This window comes from Bombina bombina, chromosome 5 (assembly GCF_027579735.1).
Source record: "Bombina bombina isolate aBomBom1 chromosome 5, aBomBom1.pri, whole genome shotgun sequence".
Lineage (NCBI taxonomy): Eukaryota > Metazoa > Chordata > Amphibia > Anura > Bombinatoridae > Bombina > Bombina bombina.
Window position 1 is genome coordinate 1,163,623,772 of NC_069503.1, and position 25,318 is coordinate 1,163,649,089.

Sequence of the window (25,318 nt, forward strand, 5' to 3'; positions counted from 1 at the left end):
AAGGGAAGAGCTACAAATTGGTAATGCCTGTCTAGAAAGGCAAACCTTAGGAACCGATGATGATCTTTGTGAATCGGTATGTGAAGGTAGGCATCCTTTAAGTCCACTGTGGTCATGTACTGACCCTCTTGGATCATGGGTAGGCTGGTCCGAATAGTTTCCATTTTGAATGATGGAACTCTGAGGAATTTGTTTAAGATCTTTAGATCCAAGATTGGTCTGAAGGTTCCCTCTTTCTTGGGAACCACAAACAGATTTGAATAAAATCCCTGTCCTTGTTCCGTCCGCGGAACTGGATGGATCACTCCCATTACTAGGAGGTCTTGCACACAGCTTAGGAATGCCTCTTTCTTTATCTGGTTTGCTGATAACCTTGAAAGATGAAATCTCCCTTGTGGAGGAGAAGCTTTGAAGTCCAGAAGATATCCCTGAGATATGATCTCCAACGCCCAGGGATCCTGAACATCTCTTGCCCACGCCTGGGCGAAGAGAGAAAGTCTGCCCCCCACTAGATCCGTTTCCGGATAGGGGGCCGTTCCTTCATGCTGTCTTGGGGGCAGCAGCAGGCTTTCTGGCCTGCTTGCCCTTGTTCCAGGACAGGTTAGGTTTCCAGGCCTGTCTGGAATGAGCAACAGTTCCCTCTTGTTTTGAAGCGGAGGAAGTTGATGCTGCTCCTGCCTTGAAATTTCGAAAGGCACGAAAATTAGACTGTTTGGCCTTTGATTTGGCCCTGTCCTGAGGAAGGGTATGACCCTTGCCTCCAGTAATGTCAGCAATAATTTCCTTCAAGCCAGGCCCGAATAAGGTCTGCCCCTTGAAAGGAATGTTGAGTAATTTAGACTTTGAAGTCACGTCAGCTGACCAGGATTTAAGCCATAGCGCCCTACGCGCCTGGATGGCGAATCTGGAATTCTTAGCCGTTAGTTTAGTCAAATGAACAATGGCATCAGAAACAAATGAGTTAGCTAGCTTAAGCGTTCTAAGCTTGTCAATAATTTCATTCAATGGAGCTGTCTGGATGGCCTCTTCCAGGGCCTCAAACCAGAATGCCGCCGCAGCAGTGACAGGCGCAATGCATGCAAGGGGCTGTAAAATAAAACCTTGTTGAATAAACATTTTCTTAAGGTAACCCTCCAATTTTTTATCCATTGGATCTGAAAAAGCACAACTGTCCTCAACCGGGATAGTGGTACGCTTTGCTAAAGTAGAAACTGCTCCCTCCACCTTAGGTAACCGTCTGCCATAAGTCCCGTGTAGTGGCGTCTATTGGAAACATTTTTCTAAATATAGAAGGTGGGGAAAAGGGCACACCGGGTCTATCCCACTCCTTGCTAATAATTTCTGTAAGCCTTTTAGGTATAGGAAAAACGTCAGTACACACCGGCACCGCATAGTATCTATCCAGCCTACACAATTTCTCTGGAATTGCAACTGTGTTACAGTCATTCAGAGCAGCTAATACCTCCCCAAGCAATACACGGAGGTTCTCAAGCTTAAATTTAAAATTAGAAATCTCTGAATCAGGTTTCCCCGAGTCAGAGATGTCACCCACAGACTGAAGCTCTCCGTCCTCATGTTCTGCATACTGTGACGCAGTATCAGACATGGCTCTAACAGCATTTGCGCGCTCTGTATCTCTCCTAACCCCAGAGCTATCGCGCTTGACTCTTAATTCAGGCAATCTAGATAATACCTCTGACAGGGTATTATTCATGATTGCAGCCATGTCCTGCAAGGTAATCGCTATGGGCGTCCCTGATGTAATTGGCGCCATATTAGCGTGCGTCCCCTGAGCGGGAGGCGAAGGGTCTGACACGTGGGGAGAGTTAGTCGGCATAACTTCCCCCTCGACAGAACCCTCTGGTGATAATTCTTTTATAGATAAAGACTGATCTTTACTGTTTAAGGTGAAATCAATACATTTAGTACACATTCTCCTATGGGGCTCCACCATGGCTTTCAAACATAATGAACAAGTAGGTTCCTCTGTGTCAGACATGTTTAAACAGACTAGCAATGAGACTAGCAAGCTTGGAAAACACTTTAAAACAAGTTTACAAGCAATATAAAAAACGTTACTGCGCCTTTAAGAAACACAAATTTTCCCAAATTTTGAAATAACAGTGAAAAAATGCAGTTACACTAACGAAATTTTTACAGTGTATGTAATAAGTTAGCAGAGCATTGCACCCACTTGCAAATGGATGATTAACCCCTTAATACCAAAAACGGAATAACAAATGACAAAAACGTTTTTTAAACAGTCACAACAACTGCCACAGCTCTACTGTGGCTTTTTACCTCCCTCAATACGACTTTTGAAGCCTTTTGAGCCCTTCAGAGAAGTCCTGGATCATGCAGGAAGAAGCTGGATGTCTGTGTCTGTAATTTTTGCTGTGCAAAAAAACGCCAAAATAGGCCCCTCCCACTCATATTACAACAGTGGGAAGCCTCAGGGAACTGTTTCTAGGCAAAATTCAAGCCAGCCATGTGGAAAAAACTAGGCCCCAATAAGTTTTATCACCAAACATATGTAAAAAACGATTAAACATGCCAGCAAACGTTTTAAAATACACTTTTATAAGAGTATGTATCTCTATTAATAAGCCTGATACCAGTCGCTATCACTGCATTTAAGGCTTTACTTACATTACTTCGGTATCAGCAGCATTTTCTAGCAAATTCCATCCCTAGAAAAATATTTTAACTGCACATACCTTATTACAGGAAAACCTGCACGCTATTCCCCCTCTGAAGTTACCTCACTCCTCAGAATATGTGAGAACAGCAAAGGATCTTAGTTACTTCTGCTAAGATCATAGAAAACGCAGGCAGATTCTTCTTCTAAATACTGCCTGACATAAACAGTACACTCCGGTACCATTTAAAAATAACAAACTTTTGATTGAAGAAATAAACTAAGTATAAAACACCACAGTCCTCTTACGACCTCCATCTTAGTTGAGAGTTGCAAGAGAATGACTGGATATGGCAGTGAGGGGAGGAGCTATATAGCAGCTCTGCTGTGGGTGATCCTCTTGCAACTTCCTGTTGGGAAGGAGAATATCCCACAAGTAATGGATGATCCGTGGACTGGATACACTTAACAAGAGAAATGGAGCCGCCGGAGTAAACGTTGCACCTCATAAAAGTGCCAAACATTAAAGCCAGTTCCCCAGTCAATTTCACAACTCCTACTATGAAATCACTGCCGCAAGTGTATTAAAAAATAACGTTATCCGGAGTGCACTACTCCAATACATCCCCAGCGTCAGCTCACACATGAAAGGGTTACATAGTGTGATAAAAAACGCACATTACTAACGCACCCCATATATTCATTATGTCATAATATGCCCAATAATGATAGCAGCCTTCAGACCCGTATATAGTAGGACACAGACATAGGCCAGCTTACAAAGGGAAAAGACAGTCCTTTCTGAGGTACTAGGTGTCACAGAAAGTAAAAGACTGCACATACCTCCATGTTGAGTAACAACATGACTTGTCCCACAATGCAAGGAGGTCCAGGAATCTGTGGGAACAAACTGGGTCTTAGATAAAATCTGCTAATACCATATGCATCAGGGCAGCACACAGACTGGGAGTCACAGAGGAATGGATGTGATCTGCACAGACCCCATAGCTGTACCCTGAGTAAAATAGTACACACTGGCACCATTTAAAAATAAAAAAAAAATTGATTGAAGAATCTAAACTAACACCTCACTTTACCTCTCTCCTATCACTAACGCAGGCAAAGAGAATGACTTGCGTGGGAGGGAAGGGAGGAGCTATATATACAGCTCTGCTGTGGTGCTCTTTGCCTCCTCCTGCTGACCAGGAGGCGATATCCCATAAGGATGAAATCCGTGGACTCGTCATATCTTGTAAAAGAAAAGATAACATCTCCGTGTGGGAGCTTGCTTGATGAAAGGATGGCGCTTGGACCAGAATGTCGTCCAGATAAGGCGCCACTGCAATGCCCCGCAACCGAAGCACCGCAAACAGGGCTCCCAGGACTTTTTAGAAAATTCTAGGAGCTCTGGCAAGGCCGAAAGGAAGAGCCACAAACTGGAAGTGTTTGTCTAGAAAGGCGAACCTCAAACTTGTGATGATCCCTGTGAATGGGAACACATAGGTACGCATCCTTCAAATCTACGGTTGTCATGAATTGACCCTCTTGAACCAAGGGAATAATGGAACGAATAGTTTCCATCTTGAAGGACGGTACCCTGAAAAACTTGTTTAGACTTTTAAGATCTAAAATTGGCCTGAAAGTTCCCTCTTTTTTAGGAACCACAAACAGATTGGAGTAGAATCCCAGACCCTGTTCCTGCATTGGGACAGGCACCATCACTCCTAGGTCGAAAAGGTCCCGGACACAGTTTAAGAACGCCTCTCTTTATCTGGTCTACAGATAATCTGGAGAGCAGAAACCTGCCCCTGGGAGGAAAGGTTTTGAACCCTAATCTGTATCCCCGGGACACAATGTCCACCACCCAGGGATCCAGTACATCCCGAACCCAAGCCTGAGTTAAGAAAGACAGTCTTATGTACTATGATGAGAGTACAGTAAATGCAGACAAGTCATGAAATAACAAACAGTGCTGCATAATATGCCAAACACAAACACTTCAATTAAACTGAGCCTCCATATCGTCCCCAGTGCCTACATAACTGCCATACAATGACCAATTAACCTCTAATAAGCTGATTGTATAAAATCCCAAACAGAATTAACTGTCAAAGTGCCAGGATTTCTCTTTTCCTTTCAGAGAATAAAAATTGGCACTTATCTCCATGTAAATCTGCCCGGCAGCAGGAAAGCTCACCTAGTTTAAAACTGACTCACCGTGTCATTAGAAAGAAATACAACTGATTGATTGGGTACCCTCATCAAAATCTAATAGACTACTAGAACTGAGGAGCTTGAGACAAAATGTATATACAAACTCAAAACTCTTCAACCCTTAGGTCTCAATATAGATATAGACTTAGCAGCTTTCATGTAATGTGTCATAATATCTAGTATAGTAGCACACCGTTTACAATGATAATGTTAATATTTTAAAATCTTACCCTGCAACTACACACACTATCATGATAATACCCCCTAGAAGAAATTACCCCCTAGAAGAAAGGACTTGTTTTCGTTATATAGATATACTCTTTATTGCTTCGCTATATCTATTTAAAGTGTAGATGCTGCTGTTATTACATAGATATAGATTCATTAGGATAAGAGCATAATGAATCCGATTTATAATGGTACGAGATATTAATATTCACCAAATTATGATTGATACGAGTGATACACCGCCAGGTGAGCATAGTGTACATAAATATACTTACTTTAGAACTTGATTAACGTCAATTGCAAGAAGTACAAGACTGCGCATGCAATAAGGTAAACACCGCACTAGTTGAAAACATTTATATTAGACCAAAGAATCGAATAGGAGGCAAATATAGTTACTAAGTGTCATTTGGAAAATCCCACCGATGTTTATCTGTAGGATTATGTACTGAGACATATACAAAAGGAAAATGGCAAATGCGGATATTCACCGCATATGTTAACAACGAATACAAAGGGCAAAAATGTGGTCTCCACTCAATTAATATAGGAATAAAATAGGGGACTTTTCCCATTCCTGTATTCTGCTCGTAATACATAAATAAAAATAGGAACATGAAGTGCAATTATAGTAAAGGTTATAAACCTATTTTAATGCTAACGTATAAATTATTATTTTATTTGTAAATTAATTTGCGTGTATTTTTAACATATTTATGTAACCATTATGTATTCATGTTGTGATCGCATTGTATCTGTTAAAAATTACTTTTGAGCTATTTTTGCCAAGTAAGAAATAAGAACACACCCCACACTGTAATAGGTGTGAACAGATTTACCTTTAAATAGTAAAGGGCGCAATTTTTGAAAAATCCGTTATCACCACCTCTTGAGAAAGCCTGGCCGCGGACCTTGGGAAACACGTTGAGGAACTTAAGAAGCGGACAAAGTATCTGCGTCTCCGAACCACCTTGGCTCTCTTGTACTGCCTGAGTGTCTGGAAACCCGGCAGAGACAGCGGTTAAGCTCAAGCAGGCTATTTGATCTGACCTGGTTGTCAGCGTGAACGAGCAGCACCACCATCACGATATCTTTGAATGCCAGTTTTTAAACACTATCTAGTAAGTGCAACAATGTGTGTTGCGTGTTTTTATGTGTAAATAAAATTTCACTTGAATTTGTCCTTTGTGCGCTTTTTTCTTTTTCCCTTTCAATATCTACTGCATACCGAGCCAAGGAGAGGATTAACATGGCTGGACAGAAACGGCACAACACAGGCATTGTATTACTTAACTGGATCAAACGGCACCAAGTTTAATCTTCAGAAACATCTGCTGTTACCACAGAGAACATCTTTTGGATTTGGCATTCAAGGTACTATATTTATATTCTCCTGGAGCTAGGAACTAATATATATCCTATCACTTGTGGACATAAGCTGTGGACAAATCAAGTTTTGGCATATCTGGGTTCATAATGCCCATTGTGTATCATATACAGCTTAATGTAAACATTTAATGCTAAGATTCTCTGTTTAATACTAGATACCGCATTTGGTAGAATCCTATACGGATACTGAATTAGACAGTCACTGTTACATACATCTAACGTATATACGGATATTATATTAGATAGTCATCGTTCTATTTTATGTTATTTATCTAACGTAGTCTAGGGTCTAGCGCAAACATTTCCAGAAGTTATGTGCAAGAACTCACAGAATATACATCTATGCATTTGTGATTGGCTGATTGCTGTCACATGATACAGGAGTAGAAATAGACAACTAAAAAAAAAAAAATCTACTACTCATTTGAAGTTCAGACTAAATGCTATTGCATGGTCTTGTTATCATGCAAATCTACTGTATTTACTGGTCCATTAATCAACTGCTGCAGTGTAACTGCTTAATTTACATTTTGTTATATTTCAAAATGACCTGCAGAATTGTTTTCACTTAAAAAATAAAAATAAATCTCATTGCAGAAAGTGAAAAAAGTTTCTGCCTCTGGGGTGGGGACGTACTGGGGTTACAGGGCCCGTCTTCTGGATGTGAGGGGCACACTACACACTTGTGTTCACTTTAAATATTCATGCTCACCATAGTGGAATCTTCTCGACTCAAGATGAGGAAGCCATGTCTGTTTTTGTCCTCTATCTCTTCTGATACAGCATCTGTCTCATCCTTTAAATTCTCAGACTGCAAGAGAAGATACGCATGCAATTCATTTTAGGGAGAAAAAAACAAAAATTATACTTACCTGATAATTCTTTTCTTCAGATGGAAAGAGCCCATAGCTGCATTCACTTTTGGGAATTCTGAACCTGGCCACCAGGAGAAGACACCCCAGCCAAAGGCTTAAACACTCCTCCCACTTCCCTCATCCCTCAGTCATTCTGCCGAGTTACAAGGAACAGTAGAAGAAATACCAGGGTGAAAAGGTGCCAGAAGAATAAAAATAACAGATGCCCCACAGAAAAAATACGGCTGGGGAGCTGTGGACTCTTTCCATCTGAAGAAAAGAAAATTATCAGGTAAGCATAATTTATGTTTTACTTCATAAATAGAGTCCACAGCTGCATTCATTACTTTTGGGAAAACAATACCCAAGCTACAGAGGACACTGAATGCAATAACGGGAGGGTACAAGAGGCGGCCCATTCTGAGGGCACCAGGCCTGAAAACCCCTACCAAACAAAATCCTGCTTCGTCCGAAGCCGAGAACAACTTTGAAAAACAAAAAGAAAAAGCCCAAGGACACTGACCCACAGATAGTCCACAGCCTTGCTAAAGACCGCAGGAACTAGACTCAACTGAGTCAACAGCCTCCAAGAGACACCATCCCCAGCAGTCGGTCTCCAAAACAACACACTGCTTACTAAAGAAAGGGAACAAACTACCGTATTCTTCCACAAAGAAGAAAAGACAGGGAAAAAACATGATTGTACTTGTAAAGCGCAGCTAATCCCCCTTAGGGGACACAGGCGCTGCTCATTTTATCAACCTCATAAGGAGGAAAGGCTGAGTAGACCTCGCCAGGGATCGAACTTGCAACCCTCGATTTGCTACATTGCAGAGTAGCCACAGAGCATTAGTATGCTGAGCTAGCTTTCAGCTAGAATAAGGAACTCCAGAAAAAAAGGGCACAACGAGTCCTAAATAAAAACAGAGCAAAAACCTGAGAAACCGGGTCAGGCTAACTGAGACCCAATCAGTCTCGTATAAACAAGGGGAGGCAACACCCAGACCACAAAAATACAGAAACCATGGGATAAGGCCGGGAGTCTGAAACAGAGAGAGGATCTTCCCCTAACACAGTGCAACCGCACTCTAGAAGCAACTGAAGACGAAGGTCCCCAAGTGGCAAAAAGGTAGCTCAGAATACCAAAATATTCAGAACAAAACCTCGTGCAGCCAGCTCAGATAGGTCTGACGAACAACACCTGAGGCAAAAACACTGCACGCTGCAGTCATCTAAAAAGGACTCTGAAACTTAAATACTTGCAGGGCAAGTAGAAAGCAGCTGAAGATAGGATCCTTTAGATTGCTAAGTATCCACTAACCAGCGGATAACGTCGCAGGCTAAGAGCCGCCAGTCCTTCCCACAAATCCTGAATGTGGAGAAAGGAGAAACCTCAAAAAGGCTTATTGTACCTCGAATGCTCCGAGGATGAAATAGCAGAGCAACAGATCTCAGATTCTGCTCCAACACCGGACCAGCCCAAGTGATAGACATGTCTGATAGACAGGGGACAGAAAGACCCCACCACAAGCCCCCAGGGAATGGAAAGAAAAAGGGGGGACTCACCTTCCCCAACAGAGCTCGGGTGCCAACCCAATCCGCTCCTCCAAAATAAGACACTCCCAAGGAGAACCCCCTAGGACCTGGAACAGAGAAAAGTGCAATAGATCCGTAGGAAGACCTGTCACAACTCTCTTAGACAGTCTCTACCTAGAGAGATCAATTTCCAACAAGTGGAACAGAGCCCACAAAGCAGCAGATGCTGCCCCTTACAGAAATAATCCACCTGATCCAACCTCCTACACAGGGCAGGATAAAGACCCTCCAGAGAAAGGAAACCCCAACTCATAAGGAAGATAAACTATCCCCTCCAAAGGGAAGGGCACAGATAAGCACAGCATACATGTCCACAAGACATGAAGCCCTAGTATGATCAAAACACGTACCGAATGAAAAATCATCCAGACACCACTGTTGACCCAACAGAGAAAAAAAAAAACTCCCCATAGAGGAGCAATAAATATAACTAGTACCCGAAGGTGGATGTGAACTCTGGCCTACCTGCTTGCAAGCCCAATGAGCTAGCCCCTATGTCGCAACATAGGGTCCCTGAAAAATACTGGGTCGTCCTGAACCAGTCCACCGGATCATAAGTCTCCAGACATCCGAGAAGGATCCAAGACAAGAACTCTGGACCTGGGACCCAGAATCGTCCTAGAATGAACAACACCCTCAGGCAACACAATATACCCCGTCTGAAGCAATCAGACCTCACAGGGGATGAGAACCGGGAAACCGGTACAGGACTCACTCGTAATACCCAGCCCAAATTTAAGAGAACACCCTTAGCCGGAGGTAAACCCCCCCCCCCCCCCCCAGCAGCACTAAGGGAAATGAAAAAGAGAACAGAGTCACCCGAAAGAAAAGGCTAGTCTCCAAAAAGGCTAGTCTCCAAAATCCTTTCAGATTAACGTTCCAGAGGACCACACCCAAGGGAGAAGAATGCAAAACATCCCGAGCCCAGGCAGAAAAACATCCCCTAAGCAAAAAGCTTGGAAAAAGAGACAACACCTCCTATCGCCCCTGATATGGAGTCGACTAACTCCAGAAGGAAGACAGAGCCTCAAGGCCTTCACTTCTTAATAAAGCGACCAAAGCCGCCAGAAAAACCAGACTTAGTCCGGAAAGTCTCGACCCAAAGGAAGAGAACCTTTAAAAGGAACAAGTCCTAAAAGGACACTTCCAAAGAGACCATGAAAGGCAAAACCGTAAGAACGGCGGTATGAAGGACCTAAATCCTCCAAGCCTCCAACCCACAACAGGAAAGAACACTCTAGTTCCCGAAAAATTTGGGAACGACTGAGCATGTCGTCGCAGATCTCAAATAACAAAGACTATAAGAAGATTACTTCATCCCCTTATGTCTATGTATGCAAGCCAGTCGAAGAGTAAGACTGAGAAACCCCAGACCCATGAAGAGTGGACTCCTCCAGCAAAACCAAAAACGTGCCATAGTAGGACACAAAGGCGCGCCAGTCTATAACGATCGGCGCAACATACCTCCGCCAGGACAAAAGGAAACACCGGCCCCGAAGGCTGACCCCCTGATGTGGGAACAGGCCACACTCCCTAGAAAGGATAATTAGCGTTTGGGTTACCTGCATGCGTAGTAAGAGTTGATGGTAGGGAACTTGTTTTGTAAGAAGTGGGCAACCGATTCCCCGATCCTGAGGAACAGAGCACTATAAACCGGCATTCGGAACATAACTGATGGACATGTATCACCAGGGCCAATTCATATTCTTCACAAGAAGTAGAGTCTGAATCAGTGACATCCGTCTTCAAGAATCCTTCATAACTGGGACACTGCCGCCTCCAGAGAACCAGACACCAGCGGACCAGGATTTCTCCATCGCCACTCGGTAAGGAAAACAGAAATGGAGTCACAAGGTAAACCGTGCAGTCCATGCAAAAGCGTGCCCAACCGAAAAGGCTGCGTCACTAGACATAGGCCGCTATGTTCCAAAATAGCCATTAGCCAAAGCAACACTACACAGTAGCAGACAGAATCACATAACAAACATTATTATAAACCCCCCTGCTCAATAATCCCCCTCAGGAGATTATAACCCTTGATTCCTAGATACAAAAAGGAGCCTCACTGAGACCCTATGTTAAAGTTATCCCCAAAACGTTGTAGCCCCTCTCGGTTAAACAGTTGAAATTACAATACATCCATGATGAAAGTAAAATCAAACGATCTTACCGGAATCTACACCGTGGAACAGGAACACGGCCCTTCAAGTGTGACAGAAATAGCGTCGCTTCTGCCATGGACTTGAGAGAAAAAATCAGCCAGCGAAACTCGTCAACGCTGATTGATTGTGGAGCAATGAGTCAGGATGGTTTCGCAGAAAGACTCTCCTGCATCTCCGGACTCTAACTTTCACCCAATACTTTCACTGAGAGGCTGACAGGACTACTTAAAACTCCAGTCCCATGCCGAAGAGTACTACCCTCCATAAGAGACTATCCAAAACTTCTAACACTTCTCTGCCAACCTCCTGGGACAAAAATCACCGGGGGAGTGGGAGGAGTATTTAAGCCTTTGGCTGGGGTGTCTTTGCCTCCTCCTGGTGGCCAGGTTCTGAATTCCCACAAGTAATGAATGCAGCTGTGGGCTCTTTCCATTTATGAAGAAAACAGAAGCACAGGAAGAGAGAAGGGTCAATTAAGAGAAACAGCCATATGAAAGGAAACATGAGGGCAAAGAGAAGAATTATAGGTAACTCCTCAGATAAAGATAGCTAGCACCTGCAGACATCTCACCTCATCTTTTTTGCCAGAAGATACGACTGTCCACATGTCATGGCATCCAGGGAGCTCAAAGGTTGTTACTACTTGTGGGCGGATACTTTTCTGAAATAGTAAAGAAGTAGGTTACAGAGGTTCTCTGTGTACCAAGCAGGTCTAAAGATTCTAAGATGGAGTCAGAGGTTGTGTGCGACGCCATGGCCTGGGTACCAATGTCCACCTAATAAGGAGATGGACAAAGGTTAAATCAGCACTGTCCAAGATGCTTGCGGCTCAGAAGGGCTGCAAGCAGTTTGTAAGTGATTTCCCCAGTTAGCCGGCCTAATTGCTTGATCTGCAAACTCAGTAAATGACTTCCTCTGAATGCCCAATCAGTTGGGGCCTCTCTCCAAGTATCAATCAGTTATGTGGCACTACCCTGTATGTGTGCGGGTGATGATGGAAGGAAGTTGCACCTACAGGTTGAAAGGAAAGTTGAAACAGCCTTGGAGAATGTTTGAAAAGAATATTCAGCAAAGAGCATTGTTCCTGCCTACAACAAAAGGTTAACTTTACCATTATTATTTCAAATATTTAAACTACTAATATCATTTTTAAAAACACATGTACAAATTATTCTCAGGCTAAGCTTTGCTCTGAATACTTGATTCCAGCAATGATTTCTTTAGTGTTTAATGTCTCTTTAAAGGTTAAGAAATCGCCTGAATTCTGGCATTGATTCAAGTGATCTCCTTAAACTGGTTTCCATATAGGATGTGGGAATCTGTGTAATTTAGGTAGAATGTAGTTTTGGAACAGTGTGAGCAGGGGCGCACCTGCGCAGAGTAAGGTGTGGCGACGTGAGCGGGTGCACCAGCACAGAGTAAGGTGTGGTGACATGAGCGGGCGCACCTGCGCAGAGTAAGGTGTGGCGACGTGAGCGGGTGCACCAGCACAGAGTAAGGTGTGGTGACATGAGCGGGCGCACCTGCGCAGAGTGAGTTGTGGTGACGTGAGCGGGCGCACCTGCGCAGAGTGAGTTGTGGTGACGTGAGCGGGCGCACCTGCGCAGAGAGGTGTGGCGACGTGAGCAGGCGCACCTGCGCAGAGAGGTGTGATGACGTGAGCGGGCGCACCTGCACAGAGTGACGTGTGGTGACGTGAGTGGGCGCACCTGCGCAGAGAGGTGTGATGACATGAGCGGGCGCACCTGCGCAGAGTGAGGTGTGGTGACTTGAGCGGGCGCACCTGCGCAGAGTAAGGTGTGGTGACTTGAGCGGGCGCACCTGCGCAGAGTAAGGTGTGGTGACTTGAGCGGGCGCACCTGCGCAGAGTAAGGTGTGGTGACGTGAGCGGGCGCACCTGTGCAGATTGAGGTGTGGCGACTTCAAACTGTATAAACATGCAGTGCTCGATTTACACTGACTAAGTCTTTCTATGCAGAGTCACAGATATCAGCAGATGTGCATGCAAATTAGAAACAAGTGACACTTGATACCATTAACAGCAGAAAAAACCCAAAATGTATGCTTACCTGATAAATTCTTTTCTTTCTTGGCAGGGAGAGTCCACAAATTCATTCATTGATGTTGGGAATACAACACCTGGTCACCAGGAGGAGGCAGAGACACTCGAGCCTAAGCTATAAGTATCCCTCCCACTTACCCTACTCGCCCAGTCAGTCGAGGAAAAACACAATTTATGCTTACCTGATAAATTTATTTCTCTTGTGGTGTATCCAGTCCATGGATCATCCATTACTTGTGGGATATTCTCATTCCCAACAGGAAGTTGCAAAAGGACACCCACAGCAGAGCTGTTATATAGCTCCTCCCCTAACTGCCATATCCAGTCATTCGACCGAAAACACGCAGAGAAAGGAGAAACCATAGGGTGCAGTGGTGACTGTAGTTTAAATTTAAAAATTACCTGCCTTAAAATGACAGGGCGGGCCGTGGACTGGATACACCACAAGAGAAATAAATTTATCAGGTAAGCATAAATTGTGTTTTCTCATGTAAGGTGTATCCAGTCCACGGATCATCCATTACTTGTGGGATACCAATACCAAAGCTAAAGTACACGGATGAAGGGAGGGACAAGGCAGGTACTTAAACGGAAGGTACCACTGCCTGTAAAACCTTTCTCCCAAAAATAGCCTCCGAAGAAGCAAAAGTATCAAATTTGTAGAATTTTGAAAAAGTATGAAGCGAAGACCAAGTCGCCGCCTTGCAAATCTGTTCAACAGAAGCCTCATTTTTAAAGGCCCATGTGGAAGCCACAGCTCTAGTAGAATGAGCTGTAATCCTTTCTGGAGGCTGCTGGCCAGCAGTCTCATAGGCTAAGCGGATTTTGCTTTTTAGCCAAAAAGAAAGAGAGGTTGCCGCAGCCTTTTGACCTCTCCTCTGTCCAGAGTAGACAACAAACAAAGTAGATGTTTGACGAAAATCTTTAGTAGCTTGTAAGTAAAACTTTAAAGCTCGAACCACGTCCAGATTGTGTAATAGACGTTCCTTCTTTGAAGAAGGATTAGGACACAAGGATGGAACAACAATCTCTTGATTGATATTCTTGTTAGATACCACCTTAGGTAAAAACCCAGGTTTGGTACGCAGGACTACCTTATCCGTATGGAAAATCAGATAAGGAGAATCACATTGTAAGGCAGATAACTCGGAGACTCTACGAGCCGAGGAAATAGCTACCAAAAAAAGAACCTTTCCAAGATAAAAGTTTGATATCTATGGAATGAAGGGGTTCAAACGGAACTCCTTGAAGAACCTTAAGAACCAAATCTAAGCTCCATGGCGGAGCGACAGGTTTAAACACAGGCTTGATTCTCACTAAAGCCTGACAAAATGCCTGAACATCTGGAACATCTGCCAGACGCTTGTGCAAAAGAATAGACAGCGCAGAAATCTGTCCCTTTAAGGAACTAGCTGACAATCCTTTTTCCAAACCTTCTTGGAGAAAGGATAATATCCTGGGAATCCTGACCTTACTCCATGAGTAACCCTTGGATTCACACCAATAAAGATATTTACGCCATATCTTACGGTAAATTTTCCTGGTGACAGGCTTTCGTGCCTGTATTAAGGTATCAATGACTGACTCGGAGAAGCCACGCTTTGATAAAATCAAGCGTTCAATCTCCAGGCAGCCAGTCTCAGAGAAATTAGATTTGGATGGTTGAAAGGACCCTGATGACATGTCCACTAGATCTGCATACCAGGTCCTGCGTGGCCACGCAGGCGCTATCAAAATCACTGATGCTCTTTCCTGCTTGATCTTAGCAATCAGTCGAGGGAGCAGAGGAAACTGTGGAAACACATAAGCCAGGTTGAAAGACCAGGGCGCTGCTAGAGCATCTATCAGCGTCGCCTTGGGATCCCTGGACCTGGATCCGTAACAAGGAAGCTTGGCGTTCTGGCAAGACGCCATGAGATCCAGTTCTGGTTTGCCCCAACGATGAATCAATTGTGCAAACACCTCCGGATGGAGTTCCCAACTCCCCCGGATGAAAAGTCTGACGACTTAGAAAATCCGCCTCCCAGTTCTCTACACCTGGGATATGGATAGCTGATAGGTGGCAAGAGTGAATATCTGCCCAGCAAATTATTTTTGAAACTTCTAACATCGCTAGGGAACTTCTTGTTCCCCCTTGATGGTTGATGTAAGCCACAGTCGTGATCTGATGTACCTCAGAGTTGCTAACTGAGGCCAAGCCTGAAGAGCATTGAATATCGCTCTCAGTTCCAGAATATTTATTGGAAGGAGTGTCTCCTCCTGAGTCCACGATCCCTGAGCCTTCAGGGAGTTCCAGACTGCACCCCAACCTAAAAGGCTGGCATCTGTTGTTACAATTGTCCAATCTGGCCTGCGAAAGGTCATACCTTTGGACAGATGGACCCGAGATAGCCACCAGAGAAGAGAATCCCTGGTCTCTTGGTCCAGATTTAGTAGAGGGGACAAATCTGTGTAATCCCCGTTCCACTGACTGAGCATGCATAGTTGCAGCGGTCTGAGATGTAAGCGTGCAAACGGCACTATGTCCATTGCCGCTACCATTAAGCCGATTACTTCCATGCACTGAGCCACCGAAGGGCGCGGAATGGAATGAAGAACACGGCAGGAATTTAGAAGCTTTGATAACCTGGACTCCGTCAGGTAAATTTTCATTTCTACAGAATCTATCAGAGTCCCTAGGAAGTGGGGATAGAGAACTCTTTTCCTCGTTCACTTTCCACCCATGCAACCTCAGAAATGCCAGTACTACGTCCGTATGAGACTTGGTCATTTGGAAGTTTGACGCCTGTATCAGGATGTCGTCTAAATAAGGGGCCACTGCTATGCCCCGCGGCCTTAGGACCGCCAGAAGCGACCCCAGAACCTTCGTAAAGATTCTTGGGGTTGTAGCTAATCCAAAGGGAAGAGCTACAAACTGGTAATGCCTGTCTAGAAAGGCAAACCTGAGAAACCGATGATGATCTTTGTGTATTGGAATGTGAAGATAAGCATCCTTTAAATCCACTGTAGTCATATATTGACCCTCCTGGATCATAGGTAGGATGGTACGAATAGTTTCCATTTTGAATGATGGAACTCTGAGGAATTTGTTTAAGATCTTTAGATCCAAAATTGGTCTGAAGGTTCCCTCTTTTTTGGGAACCACAAACAGATTTGAGTAAAAACCCTGTCCCTGTTCCACCTTTGGAACTGGATGGATCACTCCCATAACTAGGAGGTCTCGTACACAGTGTAAGAATGCCTCTCTTTATCTGGTTTGCAGATAATTGTGAAAGGTGAAATCTCCCTTTTGGGGGGGAAGCTTTGAAGTCCAGAAGATATCCCTGGGATATAATTTCCCACGCCCAGGGATCCTGGACATCTCTTGCCCACACCTGGGCGAAGAGCGAAAGTCTGCCCCCTACTAGATCCGTTACCGGATAGGGGGCCGTTCCTTCATGCTGTCTTAGAGGCAGCAGCAGGCTTTTTGGCCTGCTAACCTTTGTTCCAGGTCTGGTTTGGTCTCCAGACCGTCTTGGACTGAGCAAAAGTTCCCTCTTGTTTTGAATTAGAGGAAGTTGATGCCGCACCTGCCTTGAAGTTTCGAAAGGCACGAAAATTAGACTGTTTGGCCCTTGATTTGGACCTGTCCTGAGGAAGGGCATGACCTTTTCCTCCAGTGATATCAGCAATAATCTCCTTCAAACCAGGCCCAAATAGGGTCTGCCCCTTGAAGGGAATGTTAAGCAGCTTAGATTTTGAAGTCACGTCAGCTGACCATGATTTAAGCCATAGCGCCCTGCGCGCCTGTATAGCAAAACCAGAATTCATAGCCGTTAGTTTAGTCAAATGAACAATGGCATCAGAAACAAAAGAATTGGCTAGCTTAAGTGCTCTAAGCTTGCCAAGTATGTCATCCAATGGAGTCGCTACCTGTAAAGCCTCTTCCAGAGATTCAAACCAGAACGCCGCAGCAACAGTGACAGGAGCAATGCATGCAAGGGGCTGTAGGATAAAACCTTGTTGAATAAACATTTTCTTAAGATAACCTAATTTTTTATCCATTGGATCTAAAAAAGCACAACTGTCCTCGACAGGGATAGTAGTACGCTTTGCTAGAGTAGAAACTGCTCCCTCCACCTTAGGGACTGTCTATCATAAGTCCCGTGTGGTGGCGTCTATTGGAAACATTTTTCTAAAAATAGGAGGGGGAGAGAACGGCACACCTGGTCTATCCCATTCCTTATTAATAATTTCTGTAAACCTTTTAGGTATTGGAAAAACATCAGTACACACCGGCACTGCATAGTATTTATCCAGTCTACACAATTTCTCTGGCACTGCAATTGTATCACAGTCATTCAGAGCAGCTAAAACCTCCCTGAGCAACATGTGGAGGTGTTCAAGCTTAAATTTAAATGTAGAAATATCAGAATCAGGTTGCATCATCTTTCCTGAGTCAGAAATATCACCCACAGACTGAAGCTCTCCTTCCCCAGCTTCTGCATATTGTGAGGCAGTATCAGACATGGTTCTTAAAGCGTCAGAATGCTCTGCATTTCGTCTAACCCCAGAGCTATCTTGCTTACCTCTAAATTCAGGTAGTCTGGCTAATACCGCTGACAGTGTATTATCCATGACTGCCGCCATGTCTTGTAAAGTAATCGCTATGGGAGCCCTAGATGTACTTGGCGCCATTTGAGCGTGAGTCCCTTGAGCGGGAGTCAAAGGGTCTGACACGTGGGGAGAGTTAGTCGGCATAACTTCCCCCTCGTCAGATTCCTCTGGTGATACATTTTTTAAAGACAGAATATGATCTTTATTGCTTAAAGTGAAATCAGTACATTTGGTACACATTCTAAGAGGGGGTTCCACCATGGCTTTTAAACATAATGAACAAGGAGTTTCCTCTATGTCAGACATGTTTGTACAGACTAGCAATGAGACTAGCAAGCTTGGAAAACACTTTAAATCAAGTTAACAAGCAAATATAAAAAACGGTACTGTGCCTTTAAGAGAAACAAATTTTGTCAAAATTTGAAAAACAGTGAAAAAAGGCAGTAAATCAAACGAAATGTTTACAGTGTATGTAATAAGCTAACAGAGCATTGCACCCACTTGCAAATGGATGATTAACCCCTTAGTTCAAAAAACGGATCAAAAAAACGATAGACTTTTTTTAACAGTCACAACAAACTGCCACAGCTCAGCTGTCGCCCTACCTTCCCCAATAAACGACTTTGGAAAGCCTTTGAGCCCTTTAGAGATGTCCTATAGCATTCAGGGGACTCCTGAGGGAAGCTGGATGTAATTTTAACTGCGCAAAAAAGCGCTAAAATAGGCCCCTCCCACTCATACTACAACAGTGGAAAGCCTCAGGAAACTGTTTCTAGGCAAAATTTAAGCCAGCCATGTGGAAAAAACTAGGCCCCAATAAAGTTTTATCACCAAAGCATATATAAAAACGATTAAACATGCCAGCAAACGTTTTATATTGCAATATTATAAGGGTATTACCCCTGAGAGTAAGCATGATACCAGTCGCTATTAAATCACTGTATTCAGGCTTAACTTACATTAATCTGGTATCAGCAGCATTTTCTAGCATTTCCAATTCTAGAAAAAATTGTAACTGCACATACCTCATAGCAGAGTAACCTGCACGCCATTCTCCCGCTGAAGTTACCTCTCTCCTCAGACATATGTGAGAACAGCAATGGATCTTAGTTACAACCTGCTAAGGTCATAGAAAACTCAGGCAGATTCTTCTTCTATTTACTGCCTGGGCTAAAATAGTACAACTACGGTACCATTTAAAAATAAACTTTTGATTGAAGAAAAAAAACAATTTTTCACCACTCTCTCTTACTACCTCCATGCTTGTTGAGAGTTGCAAGAGAATGACTGGATATGGCAGTTAGGGGAGGAGCTATATAACAGCTCTGCTGTGGGTGTCCTCTTGCAACTTCCTGTTGGGAATGAGAATATCCCACAAGTAATGGATGATCCGTGGACTGGATACACCTTACAAGAGAAAGGAAATGCATTCTTACCTGATAAATTTGTTTCTTTTACGATACGATGAGTCCACGGATTTCATCCTTACTTGTGAGATATCGCCTCCTGGTCAGCAGGAGGAGGCAAAGAGCACCACAGCAGAGCTGTATATATAGCTGCTCCCTTCCCTCCCACTCCAGTCATTCGACCGAAGTTAGGAAGAGAAAGGAAAAGCCAAGGTGCAGAGGTGACTGAAGTTTAACAAAAATAAAGACCTATCTTAGAAAATGACAGGGTGGGCCGTGGACTCGTATCGTAAAAGAAACAAATTTATCAGGTAAGAATAAATTTCCTTTTCTTTTACAAGATACGATGAGTGCACCGATTTCATCCTTACTTGTGGGATACAATACCAAAGCTACAGTACACTGATGAAACGGGAGGGACAAGACAGGGAACCTAAACGGAAGGCACCACTGCTTGAAGAACTTTCCTCCGAAAAACAGCCTCAGACGAGGCAAAAGTATCGAATTTGCAAAATTTGGAAAAAGTGTGAAGAGACGACCAAGTTGCAGCTTTACAAATCTGTTCAACAGAAGCATCATTTTTGAATGCCCATGAGGAAGCCACAGCTCTAGTGGAATGAGCTGTAATTCGTGCAAAAGTCTGCCGTCCAGCAGTCTCATATGCAAACCGGATGATACTCTTCAGCCAAAATGAAAGAGGTAGTCGTAGCTTTCTGACCCCTACGCTTCCCAGAAAACACAATAAACAGGGAAGATTATTGACGAAAATCCTTAGTGGCCTGTAAGTAAAACTTTAAAGCATGGACCACGTCCAAATTATGTAACAGCCGCTCCTTCTTAGAAGAAGATTAGGACACAAGGAAGGAACAATTTCCTGATTAATATTTTTATTAGAAACAACCTTAGGAAGAAAACCAGGTTAGGTACTTAACACCACCTTATCCACATGGAAAATAAGAAAAGGAGAATCACATTGTAATGCTGAAAGCTCAGAAACTCTGCGAGCAGAAGAAATGGCGACCAAAAACAAAACTTTCCAAGATAATAACTTAATATCTATGGAATGCATAGGTTCAAATGGAACCCCTTGCAGAACATTAAGAACTAAACTCAAACTCCAAGGAGGAGCAATTGGTCTAAACACAGGCCTGATTCTAGTCAGAGCCTGACAAAAAGATTGCACATCTGGAACATCTGCCAGACGCTTGTGTAACAAAATAGACAAAGCAGAAATCTGTCCCTTTAAGGAACTAGCTGACAACCCTTTCTCCAATCCTTCTTGGAGAAAAGTCAAAATCCTGGGAATCCTAACCCTAGTCCATGAGAAGCCCTTGGATTCGCACCAATAAAGATATTTACACCATATCTTGTGGCAAATCTTTCTAGTAACAGGCTTAGGTGCTTGAATCAAAGTATCAATGACCGAATCAGAGAACCCTCGCTTAGATAAAATCAAGCGTTCAATCTCCAAGCAGGTAGCTGCAGAGAAGCTAGATTGGGATGATGGAAGGGTCCCTGAATGAGAAGGTCCTTCCTCAATGGAAGCTTCCATGGTGTCTGAGATGACATGTCCACCAGATTGGCATACCAAGTCCTGCAAGGCCACACAGGAGCGATGAGGATCACCGAAACCCTCTCCTGTTTGACTCAAGCAATCACCCGGGGAAGGAGAGCAAATGGAAGGAACATATAAGCTAGGCTGAACGACCAAGGCACTGCCAAGGCATCTATCAGTTCGGCCTGGGGATCCCTTGACCTGGACCCGTATCTCGGAAGCTTGGCATTCTGATGAGATGCCATAAGATCCAACTCCGGCCTGCCCCATCTAAGAATCAGATTGGCAAATACCAGTTCCCATTCCCCCGGATAAAAAGTCTGTCTGCTCAGAAAATCCGCTTCCCAGTTTTCCACTCCTGGGATGTGAATTGCTGACAGATAACAAGAGTGAGCCTCTGCCCACTGAATTATCTTGGCTACTTCTGTCATCGCTAAGGAACTCCTTGTTCCTCCCTGATGACTGATTTAAGCTACAGCCGTAATGTTGTCCGACTGGAATCTGATGAACTTGGCCGCAGCCAACTGAAGCCAAGCCTGAAGAGCATTGAATATTGCTCTCAACCCTAGGATATTGATGGGAAGTAGAGACTCCGTTCGAGTCCATACACCCTGAGCACTCATAGAGTTCCAGACTGCTCCCCATCCTATCAGGCTGGCATCCGTTGTCACTATTACCCATGAGGGTCTGCAGAAGCATGTCCCCTGGGATAGATGATCCAGCGACAACCACCATAGAAGAGAGTCCCTTGCTCTCTGGTCTAGATGTATTTGAGGAGACAAATTTGTATAGTCTCCAACCCACTGACTGAGCATGGTTATTTGCAAATGCCAGAGATGAAACCGAGCAAATGGAATTATGTCCATTGCCGCTACCATCAATCCAATTCTCTCCATGTACTGAGCCACTGACAGCCGAGGAGTTGTCTGAAGAGCTCGGAATGTGTTCAGAATCTTTAATTTACTGACCTCCGTTAAAAAGATTTTCATGGACATAGAGTCGATTAGAGTTCCCAAGAAAAGAACCCTTGTCTGTGGAACTAGCGAACTCCTTTCTAGATTTACCTTCCTCAGGAAGGATAGAACAATGTCGGTATGAGACTGATAAGATGCCTGGATCAGAATATCGTCCAGGTAAGGCGCCACTGCAATGCCCTGCGGCCTTAGAACTGCCAGTAGAGACCCCAGAACCTTTGTGAAAATTCTGGGTGCCGTGACCAGACCGAAAGTAAGAGTCACGAACTGAAAATGTTCGTCCAGAAAGGCAAACCTTATGAACTTGTGAAGATCTCTGTGGATAAGAACATGAAGATATGCATCCTTTAGATCCACGGTAGTCATAAATTGACCCTCCTGGATCAATAATAGTTTCCATCTTGAAAGTTGGAACCCTGAGAAACTTGTTTAGATCTAAGATAGGTCTGAAAATTCCCTCTTTTGTGGGAACTACAAACAGATTTGAATAAAAACCCTGTCCCTGCTCCTGAATTGGAACGGGACAAATTACTCCCATGGAGGATAGGTCTCTTACACAGCGTAAGAACGCCTCTCTCTTAATCTTCTACAGACAATCGAGAAAGAAGAAACCGTCCTCTGTGGGGAGAATTTCTGAATTCCAGCTTGTATCCCTGAGACACTCTCTCTAATGCCCAGGGATCCTGACATCTCATATCCAAGCCTGATTAAGACAGACAGTCTGCTCCCAACTAGATCCGGTCCCGGATCGGGGGCCAATCCAAGACTGGTGTGGTCTGCAGGTAGATTTGGCTTGCGAATAGACACCTTCCTGTTTAGAAGAAGAGGAAACGGGGGGGGGTTCCCTTAAAATTTTGAAAGGCACGAAAATTACTCTGTCGAACCCTCTGATTGGATCTTTTTATCCTGAAGGAGGGAATGACCCTTGCCTCCCGTGATGTCAGAAATAATCTCCTGCAGGTCAGGCCCAAGCAGGGACCTCCCCTTGTAAAGAATAGCCAAAAGCTTAAATTTAGATGACACATCCGCAGACCAAGATTTCAACCATAAGGCTCTGCGCACTAAGATTGAAAATCCTGAACTCTTAGCCGCCACTTTGGTAAACTGCAGAGAAGCATCTGTAACGAAGGAATTAGCCAATTTAAGAGCTTTGATTCTGTCCTGTATCTCTTCCAAAGAAGTCTCAGACATAAGAGATTCTTCCGGGGCATCAAACCAATCCGTGACAATGCAGGCCGCCGGTTGTAAAAAAACAAAATTTATGCTTACCTGATAAATTCCTTTCTCCTGTAGTGTAGTCAGTCCACGGGTCATCCATTACTTATGGGATTATAACTCCTCCCTAACAGGAAGTGCAAGAGGATCACCCAAGCAGAGCTGCTATATAGCTCCTCCCCTCTACGTCATACCCAGTCATTCGACCGAAACCAAACGAGAAAGGAGAAACTATAGGGTGCAGTGGTGGCTGGAGTTTAATTTAAAATTTAGACCTGCCATAAAAAACAGGGCGGGCCGTGGACTGACTACACTACAGGAGAAAGGAATTTATCAGGTAAGCATAAATTTTGTTTTCTCCTGTTAAGTGTAGTCAGTCCACGGGTCATCCATTACTTATGGGATACCAATACCAAAGCTAAAAGTACACGGATGACGGGAGGGACAGGCAGGATCTTTACACGGAAGGAACCACTGCCTGAAGAACCTTTCTCCCAAAAACAGCCTCCGAAGAAGCAAAAGTGTCAAATTTGGAAAATTTGGAAAAAGTGTGAAGTGAAGACCAAGTTGCAGCCTTGCAAATCTGTTCAACAGAGGCCTCATTTTTAAAGGCCCAAGTGGAAGCCACAGCTCTAATAGAATGAGCTGTAATTCTTTCAGGAGGCTGCTGTCCAGCAGTCTCATAGGCTAAACGTATTATACTACGAAGCCAGAAAGAGAGAGAGGTAGCAGAAGCCTTTTGACCTCTCCTCTGTCCAGAATAAACGACAAACAAGGAAGAAGTTTGGCGAAAATCTTTAGTTGCCTGTAAATAAAATTTCAGGGCACGGACTACGTCCAGATTGTGCAGAAGTCGTTCCTTCTTTGAAGAAGGGTTAGGGCACAATGATGGGACAACAATCTCTTGATTGATATTCCTGTTAGTGACTACCTTAGGTAAGAACCCAGGTTTAGTACGCAGAACTACCTTGTCTGAATGAAAAATCAGATAAGGAGAATCACAATGTAAGGCCGATAACTCAGAGACTCTTCGAGCCGAGGAAATAGCCATTAAAAACAGAACTTTCCAAGATAACAGCTTGATATCAATGGAATGAAGGGGTTCAAACGGAACACCCTGTAAAACGTTAAGAACTAAGTTTAAGCTCCACGGCGGAGCAACAGTCTTAAACACAGACTTAATCCTGGCCAAAGCCTGACAAAAAGCCTGAACGTCTGGAACTTCTGACAGACGTTTGTGTAAAAGGATGGACAGAGCTGAGATCTGTCCCTTCAAAGAACTAGCAGATAAACCCTTTTCTAAACCTTCTTGTAGAAAAGACAATATCCTAGGAATCCTAACCTTACTCCATGAGTAACTCTTGGATTCGCACCAATGTAAGCATTTACGCCATATTTTATGGTAAATTTTCCTGGTAACAGGTTTCCTAGCCTGTATTAAGGTATCAATTACTGACTCCGAAAATCCACGCTTTGATAAAATCAAGCGTTCAATCTCCATGCAGTCAGCCTCAGAGAAATTAGATTTTGATGTTTGAAAGGACCCTGGATTAGAAGGTCCTGTCTCAGAGGCAGAGACCAAGGTGGACAGGATGACATGTCCACTAGATCTGCATACCAGGTCCTGCGTGGCCACGCAGGCGCTATTAAAATCACCGATGCTCTCTCCTGATTGATCCTGGCAATCAATCGAGGAAGCATCGGGAAGGGTGGAAACACATAAGCCATCTTGAAGGCCCAAGGTGCTGTCAGAGCATCTATCAGAACCGCTCCCGGGTCCCTGGACCTGGACCCGTAACAAGGAAGCTTGGCGTTCTGGCGAGACGCCATGAGATCCAGATCTGGTTTGCCCCAACGCCGAAGTATTTGGGCAAAGACCTCCGGATGAAGTTCCCACTCCCCCGGATGAAAAGTCTGGCGACTTAGAAAATCCGCCTCCCAGTTCTCCACGCCTGGGATGTGGATCGCTGATAGGTGGCAAGAGTGAGACTCTGCCCAGTGAATTATCTTTGAGATTTCCATCATCGCTAGGGAACTCCTTGTCCCTCCTTGATGGTTGATGTAAGCCACAGTCGTTATGTTGTCCGACTGAAACCTGATGAACCTCAGAGTTGCTAGCTGAGGCCAAGCCAGAAGGGCATTGAGAACTGCTCTTAATTCCAGAATGTTTATTGGAAGGAGACTCTCCTCCTGAGTCCATGATCCCTGAGTCTTCAGGGAATTCCAGACAGCGCCCCAACCTAGCAGGCTGGCGTCTGTTGTTACAATCGTCCAATCTGGTCGGCTGAAGGGCATCCCTTTGGACAGATGTGGCCGAGAGAGCCACCATAGAAGAGAATTTCTGGTCTCTTGATCCAGATTCAGCATAGGGGACAAATCTGAGTAATCCCCATTCCACTGACTTAGCATGCACAATTGCAGTGGTCTGA

General features: G+C 44.2%; 1 protein-coding gene across 1 annotated transcript in view; it reads right to left on the reverse strand.

Moving 5' to 3' along the window:
- CPSF1 (cleavage and polyadenylation specific factor 1) overlaps nucleotides 1-25,318 on the reverse strand; it is a gene marked incomplete in the record, with an annotated part of 548,143 nt that overhangs the window by 302,932 nt on the left and 219,893 nt on the right. Inside the window, 2 exon segments of the mRNA XM_053715990.1 lie at nucleotides 7,182-7,280; nucleotides 11,653-11,742. Coding sequence (XP_053571965.1) covers nucleotides 7,182-7,280; nucleotides 11,653-11,742 — 189 coding nt within the window.